This window comes from Oncorhynchus mykiss, chromosome 4 (assembly GCF_013265735.2).
Source record: "Oncorhynchus mykiss isolate Arlee chromosome 4, USDA_OmykA_1.1, whole genome shotgun sequence".
Classification (NCBI taxonomy): Eukaryota; Metazoa; Chordata; class Actinopteri; order Salmoniformes; family Salmonidae; genus Oncorhynchus; species Oncorhynchus mykiss.
In genome coordinates, this window is record NC_048568.1 from 31,731,377 (window position 1) to 31,750,848 (window position 19,472).

At 46.9% G+C, this 19,472-nt stretch overlaps 3 protein-coding genes across 16 annotated transcripts in view; 1 reads left to right on the top strand and 2 right to left on the bottom strand.

Annotated features, from left to right (window-relative positions):
* The window catches only part of LOC110521078 (serine/threonine-protein kinase MRCK alpha), a 116,936-nt gene extending 98,709 nt beyond the window's left edge, over positions 1-18,227 (top strand). For 7 of the 10 annotated variants that reach the window (XM_036976100.1, XM_036976099.1, XM_036976104.1 and 4 more), the window contains 8 exons: positions 291-388; positions 488-572; positions 748-871; positions 4,641-4,758; positions 6,623-6,743; positions 7,012-7,172; positions 8,720-8,794; positions 14,952-18,227. In XM_036976100.1, coding sequence (XP_036831995.1) covers positions 291-388; positions 488-572; positions 748-871; positions 4,641-4,758; positions 6,623-6,743; positions 7,012-7,172; positions 8,720-8,794; positions 14,952-15,086 — 917 coding nt within the window. In that variant the 3' untranslated portion in view covers positions 15,087-18,227. The remainder of the gene's footprint in view (positions 1-290; positions 389-487; positions 573-747; positions 872-4,640; positions 4,759-6,622; positions 6,744-7,011; positions 7,173-8,719; positions 8,795-14,951) is intronic. The other 3 variants (XM_036976101.1, XM_036976106.1, XM_036976107.1) reach the window with 3 other exon arrangements.
* Positions 4,889-6,242, bottom strand: LOC118964466. Of its 2 annotated transcripts, XM_036976114.1 has the most exons (3): positions 6,122-6,242; positions 5,353-5,974; positions 4,889-5,313 (listed from the first exon to the last, which is right to left on the bottom strand). In XM_036976114.1, exons 1-3 carry the CDS (start codon positions 6,206-6,208, stop codon positions 4,922-4,924), a joined length of 1,101 nt encoding a protein of 366 aa, XP_036832009.1. In that variant the 5' UTR covers positions 6,209-6,242; the 3' UTR covers positions 4,889-4,921. The 2 variants fall into 2 exon arrangements, with proteins under 2 accessions (XP_036832009.1, XP_036832008.1); XM_036976113.1 differs by having other exon boundaries at positions 5,353-6,242.
* LOC110521079 (frizzled-3) overlaps positions 15,589-19,472 on the bottom strand; it is a 43,350-nt gene continuing 39,466 nt past the window's right edge. For all 4 annotated transcript variants that reach the window (XM_036976109.1, XM_036976111.1, XM_036976110.1 and 1 more), the window contains one exon: positions 15,589-19,451. In XM_036976109.1, coding sequence (XP_036832004.1) covers positions 19,148-19,451 — 304 coding nt within the window. In that variant the 3' untranslated portion in view covers positions 15,589-19,147. The remainder of the gene's footprint in view (positions 19,452-19,472) is intronic.

Here is a 19,472-nt window from a genome sequence, read left to right on the forward strand (position 1 = left end):
CAGGAAGCATGGGGGGAAATTGACAACTAGAATGCCAAATGTCGGCAAGGCTGTAATTGCCGCAAATTGAGGATTCTTTGACGAAAGCAAAGTTTGAAGGACACAAATATTATTTCAATGAAAATAATTATGACCTTGTCAAAGTCTTCACTATATTTCCTATTCATTTTTCAACTCATTTCATGTATCTTTTCATGGAAAACGAGGACATTTCTAAGTGACCCCAAACTTTTGAACGGTAGTGTAGCTTTAAGCCTGAAGCTGACGTTGGCCTTCTTTCTCCTCACCAGGTTACAACGCCCCCTACCTGTCAGTGTACAGTGAGAATGCTGTGGATGTTTTTGATGTCAACACCATGGAGTGGATTCAGACCATACCATTGAAGAAGGTGAGAGTATAGGACTGCAGATGTAGCGGAGGGCCTTTAGTCGAATTGGTGTGTGTGCATGGTAGGTTTAACCTTTGACCCCGTTGTATCTTCCTGAAGGTGCGACCTCTGAACCCGGATGGATCCCTGAACCTCCTGGGTCTTGAGACTGTGAGGCTCATCTACTTCAGAAACAAGACTGCAGGTCAGTGACACACAGGAAAGGCATCTAGACTGCAGGTCAGTTAGGAGAGGTACACATCTCAATGATTTATTCTGAGTGTAATTCTCATTCTAATGGTCGTATTCCACAATAGGATTGTCGTGATTTTTTGTTGTTGCTGTTGTTGATGACGTGGTCAATCTTGTTAATATTCCAGAGGGTGACGAGTTGGTGGTTCCTGAGACGTCAGACAACAGCAGGAAGCAGATGGTTCGCAGCATGAACAACAAGAGACACTTCTCCTTCAGAGTCCCTGAGGAGGAGAGGATGCAGCAGAGGAGGTACACTACATAGTACATACTACATAGTACACACTATGTACGGTGCATTCGGTAAGTATTCAGACATTTCAGACCCCCTTTTCCACATTTTGTTACGTTATAGCCTTATTCTAAATTGGATTAAATAAACATTTTTCCTCATCATTCTACACACAATACCCCAAAATGACAAAGCAAAAACAGGTTAGTAGAAACTTTGGCACATTTACTGAAATAAAAAACAGAAATACCTTATTTACGTAAGTATTCAGACCCTTTTGATATGAGACTCAAAAGTGAGCTCAGGTGCATCCTGTTTCCATTGATCATCCTTGAGATGTTTCTACAACTCGAATGGAGACCACCTGTGGTAAATTCAATTGATTGGACATGATTTGGAAAGGCACACACCTGCTTTATATAAGATCCCTCAGTTGGCAGTGTGTGTCAGAGCAAAAAGCAAGCCATGAGGTCGAAGGAAATGTCCGTAGAGCCACAAGACGGGATTGTGTCAAGGCACAGATCTGGGGAAGGGTACCAAAACATTTTTGCAGCAGTGAAGGTGCCCAAGAACACAGTGGCCCCCATCATTCTTAAATGGAAGAAGTTTGGACCCACCAAGACTCTTCCTAGAGCTGGCCGCGTGGCCAACTGAGCAATCGGGGAGAAGGGCCTTAGTCAGGGAAGTGACCAAGAACCCGATGGTCACTCTGACAGAGCTCAATAGTTCCTCTGTGGAGATGAGACCCTTCCAGAAGGACAACCATCTCTGCAGCACTCCACCATTCAGGCCTTTATGGTAGACTGGCCAGATGGAAGCCACTCCTCAGTAAAACGCACAACATTCTGCTTTATTGCCAAAAGGAACCAAACAGTTCCGGTGCAGACAGAGATGGCCGCCTCGCTTCGCGTTCCTAGGAAGCTATGCAGTATTTCGTTTTTTTTTATGTGTTATTTCTTACATTGTTACCCCAGGTAATCTTAGGTTTTATTACATACAGTCGGGAGGAACTATTGGATATAAGATCAACGTCAACTCACTAACATTACGACCAGGAATACGACTTTCCCGAAGCGGATCCTCTGTTTTGCCCACCACTCAGGACAATAGATCGGATCCCAGCCGGCGATCCCAGACAACGACGCTGTAGAAGGGGCAGACGGAGCGGTCTTCTGGTCAGGCTCCATAGATGGGCACATCGCGCACCGCTCCCGAGCATACTACTCGCCAATGTCCAGTCTCTTGACAACAAGGTAGACGAAATCCGTGCAAGGGTAACCTTCCAGAGAGACATCAGAGACTGTAACGTTCTTTGTTTCACGGAAACATGGCTGACTCGAGACACGCTATTGGACTCTATACAGCCAGCTGATTTCTTCACGCATCTCGCTGACAGAAACAAGCATCTTTCTGCTAAGAAGAAGGGCTGGGGTGTATGCCTTATGATTAACGAGACGTGGTGTGATCATAACAACGTACAGGAACTCAAGTCCTTCTGTTCACCTGACTTAGAATTCCTCACAATCAAATGCTGACCGCATTACCTACCTAGAGAATTCTCTTTGATTATAATCACAGCTGCATATATCCCCCCCAAGCAGACACATCGATTGCCCTGAACAAACTTAATTTGACTCGATGTAAACTGGAAACCACATATCCTGAGGCTGCATTTATTGTAGCTGGGGATTTTATCAAGGCTAATCTGAAAACAATGCTCCCTAAATTCTATCAGCATATCGATTGCGAAACCAGGGCTGGCAAAACCCTAGATCATTGTTATTCTTACTTCTGCGAAGCATATAGTGCCCTCCCTCCTTTCGGAAAAGCTGACCACGACTCCATTTTGTTGCTTCCTGCCTATAGACAGAAACTAAAACAGAAAGCTCCTGCGCTCAGGTCTGTTCAACGCTGGTCCCACCAATCGGATTCCACGCTTCAAGATTGCTTCAATCACGAGGACTGGGATATGTTCCGCATTGCGGCGAACAACAACATTGATGAATACGCTGATTCGGTGAGCGGGTTTATTAGCTCGTACCCACAGCGTCTATTAAAACATTCCCAAACCAGAATCCGTGGATTCATAGCAGCAATTCACTCAAAACTGAAAGCGCAAACTACTGCTTTTAATCAGGACAAGGTGACCAGAAACATGACCGAATACAAACAGTGTAGCTATTCCCTTCGCATGGCAATCAAACAAGCTAAGCGTCACTATAGAGACAAAGTAGAGTCTCAATTCAACGACTCAGACACGAGAGGTATGTGACAGGGTCTACAGCTGGCTGGTGTGTTTACGGACATATTCAGTCAATCCTTATCCCAGTCTGCTGTTCCCACATGCTTCAAGAGGGCCACCATTGCTCCTGTTCCCAAGAAAGCTAAGGTAACTGAGCTAAATGACTGCCGCCCCGTAGCACTCACTTCCGTCATCATGAAGTGCTTTGAGAGACTAGTCAAGGACCATATCACCTCCACCCTACCTGACACCCTAGACCCACTGCAATGTGCTTACCGCCCCAATAGGTCCTCAACCTCAGGAGGCTGAAGAAATTTGGCTTGTTACCAAAAACACTCACAAACTTTTACAGATGCACAATCGAGAGCATCCTGTCGGGCTGTATCACTGCCTGGTACGGCACCTGCTCCGCCCATAACTGTAAGGCTCTCCAGAGGGTAGTGAGGTCTGCACGACGCATCACTGGGGGAAAACTACCTGCCCCCCAGGACACCTACACCACCTGATGTCACAGGAAGGCCAAAAAGATCATCAAGGACAACAACCACCCGAGCCACTGCCTGTTCACCCCGCTATCATCCAGAAGGCGAGGTCAGTACAGGTGCATCAAAGCAGGGACCGAGAGACAGATGTTTTTCAGTCTCAAGGCCATCAGACTGTTTAACAGCTATCACTAACATTGAGTGGCTGCTGCCAACATACTGACTCATCTCCAGCCACTTTAATAATGGAAAAATTGATGTATTACTAGCCACTTTAGCCACCTACAGTGAAGCTTGTTGATGGCAGCATCATGCTGTGGGGTGGTTTTTCAGTGGCAGGGACTGGGAGACTAGTCAGGATCGAGGGAAAGATGAACTTAGCAAAGTACAGAGAGATCCTTGATGAAAACCTGCTCCAGAGCTGGGGACCTCAGACTGGGGCGAAGGTTCACCTTCCAACAGGACAACGACCCTAAGCACACAGCCATGGCAATGCAGGAATGGCTTCGTGACAAGTCTCGGAATGTCCTTGAGTGGCCCAGCCAGAGCCTGAACCCGATCGAATATCTCTGGAGAGATCTGAAAATAGCTGTGCAGCAATGCTCCCCATCCAACATGACAGAGCTTGAGAGGATCTGCAGAGAGGAATGTGAGGAACTCCCCAAATACAGGTGTGAGCCATACCCAAGAAGACTCAAGGCTGTAATCGCTGCCAAGGGTTGTTCAACGAAGTTCTGAGTAAAGGATCTGAATTTTTTTTTGTGTCTAAAAACCTGTTTTTGTTTTGTCATTATGAGGTATTGTGTGTAGATTGATGAGAGGGGGGAAAAACAATTTCATCCATTTTAGAATAAGACTGTAACGTAACAAAATGTGGAAAAAGTCAATGGGTCTGAATATTTTCTGAATGCACTATAGTAAACACTACATAGTACACACTGCACACTACATAGTAGACACTGCATAGTACACACTATAGATGCTTCTTATTCAGAGACCCAGAGAATGAGAGACGGCAGCAGATGATCTATTAAACCCTGATCTGTGTGTGTGTCCCTTGTGTAGGGAGATGCTGAGAGACCCAGAGATGAGGAACAAGCTGATCTCCAACCCCACCAACTTCAACCACGTGGCCCACATGGGACCTGGAGACGGCATCCAGATTCTCAAAGACCTGCCCATGGTAAGAACCCCAACAGTCCATATCAGTCTGCTTTAGTCTATACCAGACCTCAGTAAAGACCTGCCCGTGGTAAGACAGACCACTACAGTCCATATTAGCCTGCTTTGTAAAGACCTGCCCGTGGTAAGACAGACCACTACAGTCCATATCAGTCTGCTTTAGTCTATACCAGATCCTCAGTAAAGACCTGCCCGTGGTAAGACAGACCACTACAGTCCATATTAGCCTGCTTTGTAAAGACCTGCCTGTGGTAAGACAGACCACTACAGTCCATATCAGTCTGCTTTGTAAAGACCTGCCCGTGGTAAGATAGAACACTACAGTCCATATCAGTCTGCCCGTGGTAAGACAGACCACTACAGTCCATATCAGTCTGCCCATGGTAAGACAGACCACTACAGTCCATATCAGTCTGCTTTGTAAAGACCTGCCCGTGGTAAGACAGACCACTACAGTCCATATCAGTCTGCTTTGTAAAGACATGCCCGTGGTAAGACAGACCACTACAGTCCATATCAGTCTGCTTTGTAAAGACCTGCCCGTGGTAAGACAGACCACTACAGTCCAGATCAGTCTGCCCATGGTAAGACAGACCACTACAGTCCATATCAGTCTGCTTTGTAAAGACCTGCCCGTGGTAAGACAGACCACTACAGTCCATATCAGTCTGCTTTGTAAAGACCTGCCCGTGGTAAGATAGACCACTACAGTCCATATCGGTCTGCCCGTGGTAAGACAGACCACTACAGTCCATATCAGTCTGCCCATGGTAAGACAGACCACTACAGTCCATATCAGTCTGCTTTGTAAAGACCTGCCCGTGGTAAGACAGACCACTACAGTCCATATCAGTCTGCTTTGTAAAGACATGCCCGTGGTAAGACAGACCACTACAGTCCAGATCAGTCTGCCCGTGGTAAGACAGACCACTACAGTCCATATCAGTCTGCTTTGTAAAGACATGCCCGTGGTAAGACAGACCACTACAGTCCATATCAGTCTGCTTTGTAAAGACCTGCCTGTGGTAAGACAGACCACTACAGTCCATATCAGTCTGCTTTGTAAAGACATGCCCGTGGTAAGACAGACCACTACAGTCCATATCAGTCTGCTTTGTAAAGACCTGCCTGTGGTAAGACAGACCACTACAGTCCAGATCAGTCTGCCCGTGGTAAGACAGACCACTACAGTCCATATCAGTCTGCTTTGTAAAGACCTGTCCGTGGTAAGACAGACCACTACAGTCCAGATCAGTCTGCCCGTGGTAAGACAGACCACTACAGTCCATATCAGTCTGCTTTGTAAAGACATGCCCGTGGTAAGACAGACCACTACAGTCCATATCAGTCTGCTTTGTAAAGACCTGCCCGTGGTAAGACAGACCACTACAGTCCATATCAGTCTGCTTTGTAAAGACCTGCCCGTGGTAAGACAGACCACTACAGTCCATATCAGTCTGCTTTGTAAAGACCTGCCCGTGGTAAGACAGACCACTACAGTGTGTCCATAGATTTCTGCTCGGTATTTGTTCCTCTTTTATCTGTGTTTGTATGTTTGTTGTCGTTTGTGATTTAATGTCAGTATGTGTGTCATCATCTTTATATAAATTGTTGTATGTATGCATATGTGTTCATATTTGTATCATTGTGAATGTGTGTATTCACACATTTTTCTGTCTTTGTGTTTTCATCTCCATAATCTATATATCTTCTGTGCTCATCTGTCTCTGTGCTCATCTGTCCTCATCCGTCCCCGTCGGTCTCTGTCCTCATCCGTCCCCGTCGGTCTCTGTCCTCATCCGTCCCCGTCGGTCTCTGTCCTCATCCGTCCCCGTCGGTCTCTGTCCTCTCCTGTCTTAATGCAGAACTTGCGTGTTCAGGAGAGTCGTGCTGCAGGCTTCAGTGGCTCCGTGTCCATCCCCTCCATCACTAAGAACAGAGCCGAGCCGGGACGGTCCATGAGCGCCAGCAGTGGACTGGGCATCCGTAAGTACCACACTACCAAACACACTAGCCTAGTAGGCTTGATAAAGAAATATTGTATAATAAAAAGGGGATTTAAAAAGCATTGTTATAAATCTAGGCCTGGGTAGTGAAATGGTGTGCTTGTTACTAATGAAAAATGGAAAGTAGATTTAAATGCATTTGTATTGTATTGACTGATACAAATGATTATCTTCCATTCCTACCTCCCCTTCTCCCCTTCTCTGTCCCTCTCTCTTCCCCATCCCTTTTTATTTTTCTCTCTCTCCAGGTTCGTCCTCTCAGAACGGCAGTGCGTTGAGGAGAGAGCTCTCTGGAGGTAGCTACAGCTCTAAGCGCCAAACCATGACCTCTCCCTCCGAGAGCTCCTTGTCCTCCGGAGGGGGTATGGACGGCTGCAGCGACGCACCCCTCTCCCAATTCGACAGAGAGGTATGTGACCAGCCTAGTGTACTCCCTCCCTAGGGTGCCCGGGTGAAGTGCACTTGATTAAGGCTAATAAAACTAAACTACTAACAATTGGGTAGAATTGTGTTGAATCGGCTGAATGTCTCATATGATATACCATTAGGACTTGAACTTGTTCTGATCAGTCATATCTCGTTGTATTTTGGTTGTGATAGTTAAATGGATGGGTCTGAAACAACGTTTAATGAATCATTTGAACACAGTTGCTCTAAATATGACACAGATCACTCAGGTGAGAAATGGTGCCATATCAATACACAGAGAGTAAAAATACTCTAGCTGGTGACCAATGACGTGGAAGACTTATAATATAGAATATATCAAACATATACATATCAAAGTGTTCTCCATAACTCTGCCACCACCACATCCACCACCCAGCCTCTGGGTTCTCGTGCCTCTCGCCCTTCGCCTCATCCCATCCCTTCCTCAATCCGATTGGTTCCTGGCACCAGCATGCTATCCCCATCACAGTCCCTCACAGGGAACTCAATCGGCCCCCTACCCTACCCAATCCTGACCCCAGCCACCCCTTATGGTTATCTGCACATGGCCTCTCCTCTCCCACCCGCAGCCTCAACCACCCACCCAGCCAGATGTATCTACAATTCACCCTTAACTACTGATTCAGGGTCAGATAGTTCTTCATCCCCCTAATGGTTCAGGTTAGATTTGGCGTATAATAATCTGGTCCTAGATCTGTGATTAAAAGTATTTTTTAGCAATCCCTAGCAATCCCCTCCAACAGTGATTCTAGCCTTAGCTAGCCATCCTGCCTTTGGCTCCCTCTTCTGGCCTGGCTGTCTACCATACCAACCCCCTCCCTCAGACCTGGCTGACTGTCTACTGTACCACCCACCCTCAGACCTGGCTGACTGTCTACCGTACCACCCTCAGACCTGGCTGACTGTCTACTGTACCACCCACCCTCAGACCTGGCTGACTGTCTACCGTACCACCCTCCCTCAGACCTGGCTGACTGTCTACTGTACCACCCACCCTCAGACCTGGCTGACTGTCTACCGTACCACCCTCCCTCAGACCTGGCTGACTGTCTACCATACCATACCACCCTCAGACCTGGCTGACTGTCTACTGTACCACCCACCCTCAGACCTGGCTGACTGTCTACCGTATCACCCTCCCTCAGACCTGGCTGACTGTCTACTGTACCACCCACCCTCAGACCTGGCTGACTGTCTACCGTACCACCCTCCCTCAGACCTTGCTGACTGTCTACCATACCACCCACCCTCAGACCTGGCTGACTGTCTACCATACCATACCACCCACCCTCAGACCTGGCTGACTGTCTACCGTACCACCCACCCTCAGACCTGGCTGACTGTCTACTGTACCACCCCCACTGTTCCTCATACCTGGCTGGCTCCATCGTTATTTGTGCCTGCCCCCATCTCACTCCCCCCCCAGCCCTCTCCTCTACGCTCCCCCAGCCCCAGCATGTTGTTCTCTGGGCTGGGCCGCTGAGTCTGTAACTCTTACCTCTCCAGTGGCAGGCGGTCTCACCATCGGAGAAGACCCCTGATCTGAAAAGGGCTTTAAGGACCCTGCTTAGTAAGATGAAGGTAATGTCAGCACCCATACACATACAACCAACCCAGACACACTGTATCCTCAACCACACACACACACACACACACACATACATACAACCAACCCAGACACACTGTATCCTCAACCACACACACACACACACACACACACATACATACAACCAACCCAGACACGCTGTATCCTCAACCACACAGTCGTGAAGCTTTGCCCCAAAGCCACCATCAGTCCCCCTCCTGTCCACTGCACCATTTCAGCATCTGATGGCCATGTCACAGATGCCCTGCCCCCCCTTGTCTCTGGCTAGAGGGTTGTTGCTCGTCCCCCTCTCCCCTGGCTCTTAGGTTCCTGAATTGGTTTTCAGAATAGTGTGTCACCATCCTCTACCCTGCATGTTTTGTCTGTTTCCATATTATCCCCCTGTGGCCTAACCCTGGGACTTAACCCTAACCCTGGGACCTAACCCTAACCCTGGGACCTAACCCTGGGACCTAACCCTAACCCTGGCACCTAACCCTAACCCTGGCACCTAACCCTGTGGCCTTCCCCTTACACTTACCCTGTGGCCTTCCCCTTACACTAACCCTGTGGCCTTCCCCTGACCCCAACTCTGTGGCCTACCCCTTACACTAACGCTGTGGCCTTCCTCTGACCCTAACTCTGTGGCCTACCCATTATACTAACCCTGTGGCCTGCCCCTAACCCTGTGGCCTTCCCCTGACCCTAACTCTGTGGCCTACCCCTTATACTAACCCTGTGGCCTTCCCCTAACCCTAACTCTGTGGCCTGCCCCTAACCCTGTGGCCTTCCCCTGACCCTAACTCTGTGGCCTTCCCCTAACTCTGTGGCCTACCCCTTATACTAACCCTGTGGCCTTCCCCTAACCCTAACTCTGTGGCCTGCCCCTAACCCTGTGGCCTTCCCCTGACCCTAACTCTGTGGCCTGCCCTTAACCCTGTGGCCTACCCCTTACACTAACCCTGTGGCCTTCCCCTGACCCTAACTCTGGGGCCTACCCCTTATACTAATCCTGTGGCCTTCCCCTTATACTAACCCTGTGGCCTACCCCCCCTACCCCTGACCCTAACTCTTCCCCTTATACTAACCCTGTGGCCTGCCCCTAACCCTGTGGCCTTCCCCTGACCCTAACCCTGTGGCCTTCCCCTAACCCTAACTCTGTGGCCTACCCCTTATACTAACCCTGTGGCCTACCCCTTATACTAACTCTGTGGCCTTCCCCTAACCCTAACTCTGTGGCCTACCCCTTACACTAACCCTGTGGCCTACCCCTTACACTAACCCTGTGGCCTACCCCTTACACTAACCCTGTGGCCTACCCCTTACACTAACCCTGTGGCCTACCCCCTACACTAACCCTGTGGCCTACCCCCTACACTAACCCTGTGGCCTACCCCCTACACTAACCCTGTGGCCTACCCCCTACACTAACCCTGTGGCCTACCCCCTACACTAACCCTGTGGCCTACCCCCTACACTAACCCTGTGGCCTACCCCCTACACTAACCCTGTGGCCTACCTCCTATACTAACCCTGTGGCCTACCCCCTAAACTAACCCTGTGGCCTACCTCCTATACTAACCCTGTGGCCTACCCCCTACACTAACCCTGTGGCCTACCTCCTATACTAACCCTGTGGCCTACCCCCTACACTAACCCTGTGGCCTACCCCCTACACTAACCCTGTGGCCTACCCCCTACACTAACCCTGTGGCCTACCCCCTACACTAACCCTGTGGCCTACCCCCTACACTAACCCTGTGGCCTACCTCCTATACTAACCCTGTGGCCTACCCCTTACACTAACCCTGTGGCCTACCTCCTATACTAACCCTGTGGCCTACCCCCTACACTAACCCTGTGGCCTACCCCCTACACTAACCCTGTGGCCTACCCCCTACACTAACCCTGTGGCCTACCCCTTACACTAACCCTGTGGCCTACCCCCTATACTAACCCTGTGGCCTACTCCCTATACTAACCCTGTGGCCTACCCCCTACACTAACCCTGTGGCCTACTCCCTATACTAACCCTGTGGCCTACCCCCTATACTAACCCTGTGGCCTACCCCCTACACTAACCCTGTGGCCTACCTCCTATACTAACCCTGTGGCCTACCCCCTATACTAACCCTGTGGCCTACCCCCTACACTAACCCTGTGGCCTACCCCCTACACTAACCCTGTGGCCTACCCCCTACACTAACCCTGTGGCCTACCTCCTATACTAACCCTGTGGCCTACCCCTTACACTAACCCTGTGGCCTACCTCCTATACTAACCCTGTGGCCTACCCCCTACACTAACCCTGTGGCCTACCCCCTACACTAACCCTGTGGCCTACCCCCTACACTAACCCTGTGGCCTACCTCCTATACTAACCCTGTGGCCTACTCCCTATACTAACCCTGTGGCCTACCCCCTACACTAACCCTGTGGCCTACCCCCTACACTAACCCTGTGGCCTACCCCCTACACTAACCCTGTGGCCTACCCCCTACACTAACCCTGTGGCCTACCTCCTATACTAACCCTGTGGCCTACCCCCTACACTAACCCTGTGGCCTACCCCCTACACTAACCCTGTGGCCTACCCCCTACACTAACCCTGTGGCCTACCTCCTATACTAACCCTGTGGCCTACCCCCTACACTAACCCTGTGGCCTACCCCCTATACTAACCCTGTGGCCTACCTCCTATACTAACCCTGTGGCCTACCTCCTATACTAACCCTGTGGCCTACCTCCTATACTAACCCTGTGGCCTACTCCCTATACTAACCCTGTGGCCTACCCCTTACACTAACCCTGTGGCCTACCTCCTATACTAACCCTGTGGCCTACCCCCTATACTAACCCTGTGGCCTACCCCCTATACTAACCCTGTGGCCTACCCCCTACACTAACCCTGTGGCCTACCCCCTACACTAACCCTTTGGCCTACCTCCTATACTAACCCTGTGGCCTACCTCCTATACTAACCCTGTGGCCTACTCCCTACACTAACCCTGTGGCCTACCCCCTACACTAACCCTGTGGCCTACCCCCTACACTAACCCTTTGGCCTACCTCCTATACTAACCCTGTGGCCTACTCCCTACACTAACCCTGTGGAAACCCAACCCATGTATCTGATCATAACCATTAGTGTCTGACTGATTATCAGGAATATCCTATGGATACTGTGGCTCTCCTCTCTCATAGGCCATTACGGTACCTGTGGACAGTTGTTGCGCCCACAGCCGAAGCCTACTGTAGAAATAGCCATAGAAGTGAAACACTGTTTGTGAAACAACTGTTTTCTCTGTGAGAAACAACTCCCTCACTCTACCTCCCTTAAAGTGTTGAAAAAATTCCCTTCACTATCCTAAAATCGCCAGGTTTTCCAGATATCCTAGTTGGAAGATTCCCGGAATCAGGATGAAATGAGCAGGACATTTCTGGAAAACCTGGCGATTTGGAAAGTTACTGGAGTATTGAAACCCTACTACCTCCCTTCAGTGAAGGAGGGAGACGCTCTCAAACCTGGTTTCCCTAGCTAGTGTCTCAATGCTGTCCACGACATTACACTGTACTATAGTAGGCATGGCATATCATTTTGGAGGACCAACAATGTATGCAGGCTTTTGTTCCACCCCAGCACTAACACACACACACACACACAATCGTGATAAACTAGTTGTGGTATAGCTTCAAGACCAATGGTACAGTGCATTCGGAAAGCATTCAGATCCCTTGACTTTGTTACATTACAGCCTTATTCTAAAATGGATTCAATTAAATAAAAATTCAGCAATCTACACACAATACCCCATAATAACAAAGCAAAGGTTTTTTATAAATGTTTGCAAATTATTCAAATTAAAAAACAAATACCTTATTTACATAACTATTCAGACGCTTTGCTATGAGACTCGAAATTGAACTCAGGTGCATCCTGTTTCCATTGATCATCCTTGAGATGTTTCTACAACTTGATTGGAGTCCACCTGTGGTAAATTAAATTGAATGGGTGTGATTTGGAAAGGCACACACCTGCCTACATAAGGTCCAACAGTTGACAGTGCATGTCAGAGCAAAAACCAAGCCATGAGGTCGAAGGAATTGTCCGTAGAGCTCCGAGACAGGATTGTGTCGAGGCACAGATCTTGGGAAGGGTACCAAAAAATGTTTGCAGCATTGAAGGTGCCCAAGAACAAATTGGCCTCCATCATTCTTAAATGGAAGAAGTTTGGAACCACCAAGACTCTTCCTAGAGCTGGCAGCCCGGCCAAACTGAGCAATCGGGGGAGAAAGGACTTGGTCAGGGAGGTGACCAAGAGCATGATGGTCACTCTGACAGAGCCTTCGAGAAGGACAACCTTCTCTGCAGCACTCCACCAATCAGGCCTTTATGGTAGAGTGGCCAGACGGAAGCCACTCCTCAGTAAAAGGCACGTGACAGCCAGCTTGGAGTTGTCCAAAAGGAACCTAAAGACTCTCAGACCATGAGAAACAATATTCTCTGGGCTGATGAAACCAAGATTAAAGTTTTTGGCCTGAATGCCGAGTGTCACATCTGGAAGAAACCTGGCACCATCCCTACAGTGAAGCATGGTGGTGACAGCATCATGCTGTGGGGATGTTTTTCAGAGGCAGGGACTGTCAAGATCGAGGCAAAGATGAATGGAGCAAAGTACAGCAAGATCCTTGACGAAAACCTGCTCCAGAGCGCTCAGGACCTCAGACTGGGGGCAAAGTTTCATCTTTCAACAGGACAATGACGCTAAGCACACAGCCAAGACAATGCAGGAGTAGCTTCGGGACAAGTCTCAATGTCCTCGAGTGGCCCAGCCAGAGCCGGACTTGAACTCAATCGAACATTTCTGGAGAGACCTGAAAATAGCTGTGCAGCAACGGTCCCCATCCAACCTGACAGAGCTTGAGAGGATCTGCAGAGAAGAATGAGAGAAACTCCCCAAATACAGATGTGCCAAGCTTGTAGAGTCATTCCCAAGAAAACTCGATGCTGTAAGGCGCCCGAGTGGCGCAGCGGTCTAAGGCACTGCATCTGAGTGCTAGAGGCGTCACTACAGACCCTGGTTTGATCCCGGGCTGTGTGCCAACCGACCGTAATCAGGAGTCTCATAGGGCGGCGCACAATTGGCCCAGCGTCATCCGGTTTAGGGGAGGGTTTGGCCAGGATAGGCCGTCATTGTAAAATAAGAATTCGTTCTTAACTGACTTGCCTAGTTAAATAAACTTTCAAAAAAACATGTTTTTATTGAAAGTTTATTTAACTAGGCAAGTCGCTGCCAAAGGTGCTTCAACAAAGTACTGAGTAAAGGGTCTGAATACTTATGTTAATGTGATATTTCAGTTTTTTTTTTTTTATAAATTAGCAAGAAATTCTAAACTTGTTTTTGCTTTGTCATTTGGGGGTATTGTGTGTAGATTGATGAGGGGAAAAAACAATGGAATACATTTGGGGGTATTGTGTGTAGATTGATGAGGGGAAAAACAATGGAATACATTTTAGAATAAGACTAACGTAACAAAATGTAGTTAGTCAAGGGGTCTGAATACTTTCTGAAGGCACTGTATGTGTTGATTATTTGAACCAGGTGTGTTTTGAGCTGGGCTGGAACATAATGGGCCTGCCACTGACTGCTGAGTACTGTAGTAGTAGACAGCAGACCGGACCTCATGTAGGCGCTTTGCTCCAACCAGTCACTTCCGGTCAATCCAGCTGCTCATTGTCTGTTGATGTGGAAGGTTTCTAGCGCTTTAAGTCCTTGTTGCCTAGCGCTCCATGTGATATGAAGTGATGTCACCATGTCCACATCAGCAGACACACACACATACACACACAGGTCCCTGAGGACTTGTTGACCAGCCTCGATCTACTGGAACTCATTGGAGGGATCAGTTGTGTTCAGTAGGCATGAATGGGAGAAAACATTTTTTAAACGATAAACTATTGGCCTTCTTTTTCTCAGACAAGTTCAGGTAGTATCCCATCCTGTGTTTCACAGCATTGCATGCCTACTGAACGTGACCCTAGCCTGTTCTGTGGTTAGCTGTGAGAAGAGTATGACATCCAAGTGCCTCTCTCTCTTCCCTTCCTCCCTTACTGTCTTTCTCCCTCTTCTCCTATTCCCTTTCTCTCTCCAGGACTCTGACTCACCCCGTCACTCCACGGCGTCCAACAGTTCTACATTCAGCAGTCCCCCCAGCCCGGCCTCACCCCACAAGACCAAGTCCCTCTCTCTGGAGAGCACAGACCGCATGACCGGCTGGGACACATGAGTGACAGACAGCACACCCTTGCAATCCCTGACCCTCACTGCCCCCCCTCCCCCTCCCCTGGCTCCGCCTATCCCCTGCCCACGGAACTGCACCTGCTGCCACAGGCCCCTCCCACTTACTTCACCTTTGACTGGAACTGAGATCTACAAACAAACACAGGGAAAGGAAGTGTTTGACCAAGAAGGAAATACTAGGAGAAGATATGTTAATGCGTGTATGAGTAGTGTTTGTGTGGACGCCTGTGTGTTTTTTTTGAAGGGGGCATACTTAATAGGAATGAAAATTGAAATCCTTCCATCTGCTTTGTAGCTGATAGCTAGAATAAGCGAAGCGCTAAGTTTAATTGAAAGTACTTTTGATTACAGCACTACTAGCCCCATGTTGAGTATCTCCCCATGTAATTGACAACTCCTGTAAAGAGACACAAACCTCAAGTAGCGACAAGAAGAAGAGGATGAATATGGAACAATAACAGATCATTTGATACGTGTACATAGCAGCCTTTGGGTTTGGGGGGACCACCTTTTATTTATTAATCAGAACAGGATGTTTCACAGAGGAGAAAAAGAGGATGTTTCCTCTTCCTTTCAGTTGCTTTCTTCCGGAACGGTAGTTAATATCAGAAGAAGAGGGGGCATTCCATTGACAATACAGGGCTCACACAAAAAAAGCAATGATGTTTATTTTTCTCATGAAAGTGAAATATGTGCAGTGACTTCATTTGTTTGTACCATCAGTGAAAAGCTACAGTAAATCAGTGCAAAAAATACAACTATGATGAGGGGTATTTTAACTCTAGGTTGACCCCTGACCTCACGTGTTTCATGTTCTAGAATTCTTAGGGACAGCAGCGTTTAGAAGCAGACCAAACATTCTATGATGACATCACAGCTTCTTCTGCCACTTCCTTATGACATGGCCATTGACCTCATCCACTGAACTGGGACCATTATCTGTGTAGTGTAGACCTTGTACCGTAAGTACAGTAATAGACCAACCACCGACCAATTACAAAAAGCTGATTCCCATCACAACAATGTACATAAGTTAAAAGTAGAGAATAATATATAAGGGAAATACAGTAGAGAAATACGTGATGGGAGAAGATCTGGGATTCCTTTTTATTTTTTGAGAATGATTTGGGGTTATATTCACACGAAAGCCATTTTAAACCACAGTTCTTTTTATGATTGCTTTTAGATTTTTTTTTTACAACTTATTTTTATTTCATGTATGAGACAAACCGCCGAGTGTTATTTTGATTTGGGTTTGAGGAAACTTATTATGGGTCACATGGACCCGTGCTGTTGAGTGAATATGTGCATTTATTTTAAGCTAGTAGTCACAGATGCATTCACACTTAGACACACAGGTGTTTCCCCCTCCACTCTTTCCACTATGATCCACAGTTAGATCAGTTGAGGGGGATGTATATTTCCAAACTGATAGTGATTCCCTGTGGTACTGACCTGTGAACCTCAAATATGTTCCTTTGACTTCTAAGAGAGATTTTGGAAAGCTTGTTATAACCAAAAAAGAATGACTTAAATCTTGAGTCTTCATTATTTTTCAGAATGTTTCAATAGATTAGGGGAAAAAAGAATTAACAGACAACGCTGGGCTAAAATGGAGGTTTAAAAATGTCACCGTAGAATTCTTTTACAAGGCCAACGCGTCATTTCTGTTACGTTCTTACTATCAACTGGTAATCTGTGTATTGCTGTCTGCTAATGCAATCACCTTCATGTAGACCAAAACTGGGGTCCATTACATTTTAATTCGGTCAACTGAAGTTCCATTCTAATTCTCCTCAATGCCTCTCGGAGATGGAATTTCTGTTTACTTACCTGAATTGAAATGGAATTGACCCCAATCCTAATGCACACCACAATGGTGTCGATCGTATTTATGTGTCGAACGGAAACAATAATTGACTTGATATTGTTTCTGAGCATTGGTCATGGGCTTAGATCAACTGCCTCTTATCTCTGAAGAGGAAGGGAGAGGGGACTCTTATTCTGGAAAATAAATATTTTCTAATGAGGAATTGTTTCTATGTTACAGACCATTTAATGAATTACAATTGTTACTTACTGCTGAAATGGACCTTCTGTTTGGGTGGGTTGTGGTGTACCAAGTAGTATACATGGCAGGTTATCTTCAGCTATCCTATTAAGTGTATAAAAAGATGACACACAAATTCCTGCCATTGGAGTCCTAAATCTTAACCCTAAACCACAGTTCTGTTCTGTTCCCTTGTCAAACACAGCCATGTATCTCTAGCCTGCTCATGCCACGTGGTTTTGAAAACCATTTTATATTGACGTTGAAAAATAAGAATTTCTCTGGAAGAGTCAGTCTCGCTAAGCTGGTTTTACTCAACCGTCTCAACTTAACTTATTCCCCTCTCTTAATATTTCCTTTTAAGCTACCAAGTCTCCCTATTCATATCTGCTGGACCTTATCTGTAGAATGTATTTGCTAAGAAAGAGGAAATATCTTAGTCTGAGTATTTTAGACCGGGCTTTAAATTGTACATCCCACTTCTTTAAAAAAAAAAACTCAGGAATGTCACGACCAATGATTATTTTCATCCTAACAATTAAAATGAGTGTGACAGAACAGTCTATACTTGGGAAATAAGAGCTCAATTTAGTCGCAGTGTAGTTGTGACTAGGTGTAAGGGTCGAACAATTCAGCAAAGTGTTTTGAATCGAGGATGAGAAGAGGGGTGAAAGGCCGGATGGAGGGTAGTAGTTTGAGGTTGAGGTGCCACCATATTTGTTTTTAAGAAAACGCCTTTGCATTTCAGTGAGGTCTTAAGTTCCTTCCATATTATTTAGCTCTTTCATATCACATTACACTTTTTTTTCTAGGATAGCTTTGTAATAATTTGTACAGTTTCGCATGTTATAGATGTAATCATTTTTTTGTTTTGGATTAGTTTTTAATTTTGGTTTGGGAGTTTTACTGAGGATACCCACTACAGGTGATGTAGATTCTTTTTGCACAGAAATATTTAAGGTGTAAGGTCAAACAAATAATGTATGGAAACTGGCTCATTAAGAGAGCTCATTATATTAACCTGACTCCGATGTATTTCAATAAAACGGAGGGCTGTTACAAATACGGCTTCACTGATGTTGGTGTCCTGATTTCCTTGGGAAGGGACATATAGCCTGATTCACCATTGTTTGGCTTCCAGGCTAGGGCACAGATTTCCCATGAGAAGACTTTATTAAAAATGTCACAAATGACCCTCCCTCCCCAATTAAAAAAAAGAACAAATGTACATCTATTCACATTGCCATTACTAGAAGAAGTTCTGGTTTACATGTATCTATACAATTCATAGAAGGGGAGGAACAATACAACTGATTCTAATTCTGAGGGAAAAGAACACTCATATTCTACCTATGAGACTGGAGTTTGTAAGTCCGCTGTTATACAATACAGCCTCTCACTTCACAACTGCTCATTCATTGTCCGGACAGACTCCTGGCCCTACTCCTCACTTACAGTACCTCTAACAGAAGTGCAATGAAAACAATAGACGTGTCAAAGTAGAACCAGTCTACAATAGTTCTCGTACAGGTAAACAATGTGGTCTATAAGAATAAAGTCTTGGTTTTTAAAGAGTGCTTTGGCGACCGATAATGGAGCGATCTAGATTCTAAAATCCTTAGATTCATCTGTCCCTGAGTAGTGGAACGTGCCGATAGATAAGAAGCTCTTAAAAATATCTTCCACGTGAAACTGATCCCTGCGCTCCGTCTTTTACCTAGAGCTGACACCAGAACAGAGAACAAACAGCATTGGAGAGACTACTCTGTATTGAAGAATATTGTTTCTTCCGTGTTATTGGTGTAGGTCCATGTTACACTGTCCTATCTTCATTTATCAGTGCTGTTGAGTGAGGCTACATGTTTAGGTATGATTATCAAACAACCATGCAGTATGTCCTGTTTCTACAGTCTCCTTACTCTCAAACTGTCACACAAAGATCTAGTATGCCCAGTCCCAAATCAACATCCACCTCTAGGCCTAGACACTTGTGTATTTTAAAGGATGGCATGGGTTTTAGCTACAGGGTAGTTCAGGGGGTAGTTCAGGCAGTGGCTCCATTCTCCTTTAGGACTCTGGATTCCGTTGCCGGGGGCGCTCTGAATGGCCTGGGTGATGTTGCTAAGGTCCTTGATGCTGCTGTGCTGCGATTTGCTCTCCAGGCGCTGGGTGGAGCCGTGCCTTGATATGCTGTCCTGACGGTTGGTGCTGCAGTGTCTGGACCCTGATTGGTCGTTGAGGTGGAGCATGCTGTCGTAGGGGAGGCGATTCTCGACTCCGCGGAAACTACACGCCGTGTACCTGACAGGAGAGGAGAGAGAC

Bases quoted from the DNA above. Each gene is read 5' to 3' on its own strand.
- LOC118964466 (XM_036976113.1), bottom strand. From the start codon at position 6,208: ATGGACTGTAGTGGTCTGTCTTACCACGGGCAGGTCTTTACAAAGCAG. The intron at 5,314-5,352 runs GTCTGTCTTACC...TGGACTGTAGTG, and splicing joins GACTGATATGGACTGTAGTG to GTCTGTCTTACCACGGGCAG.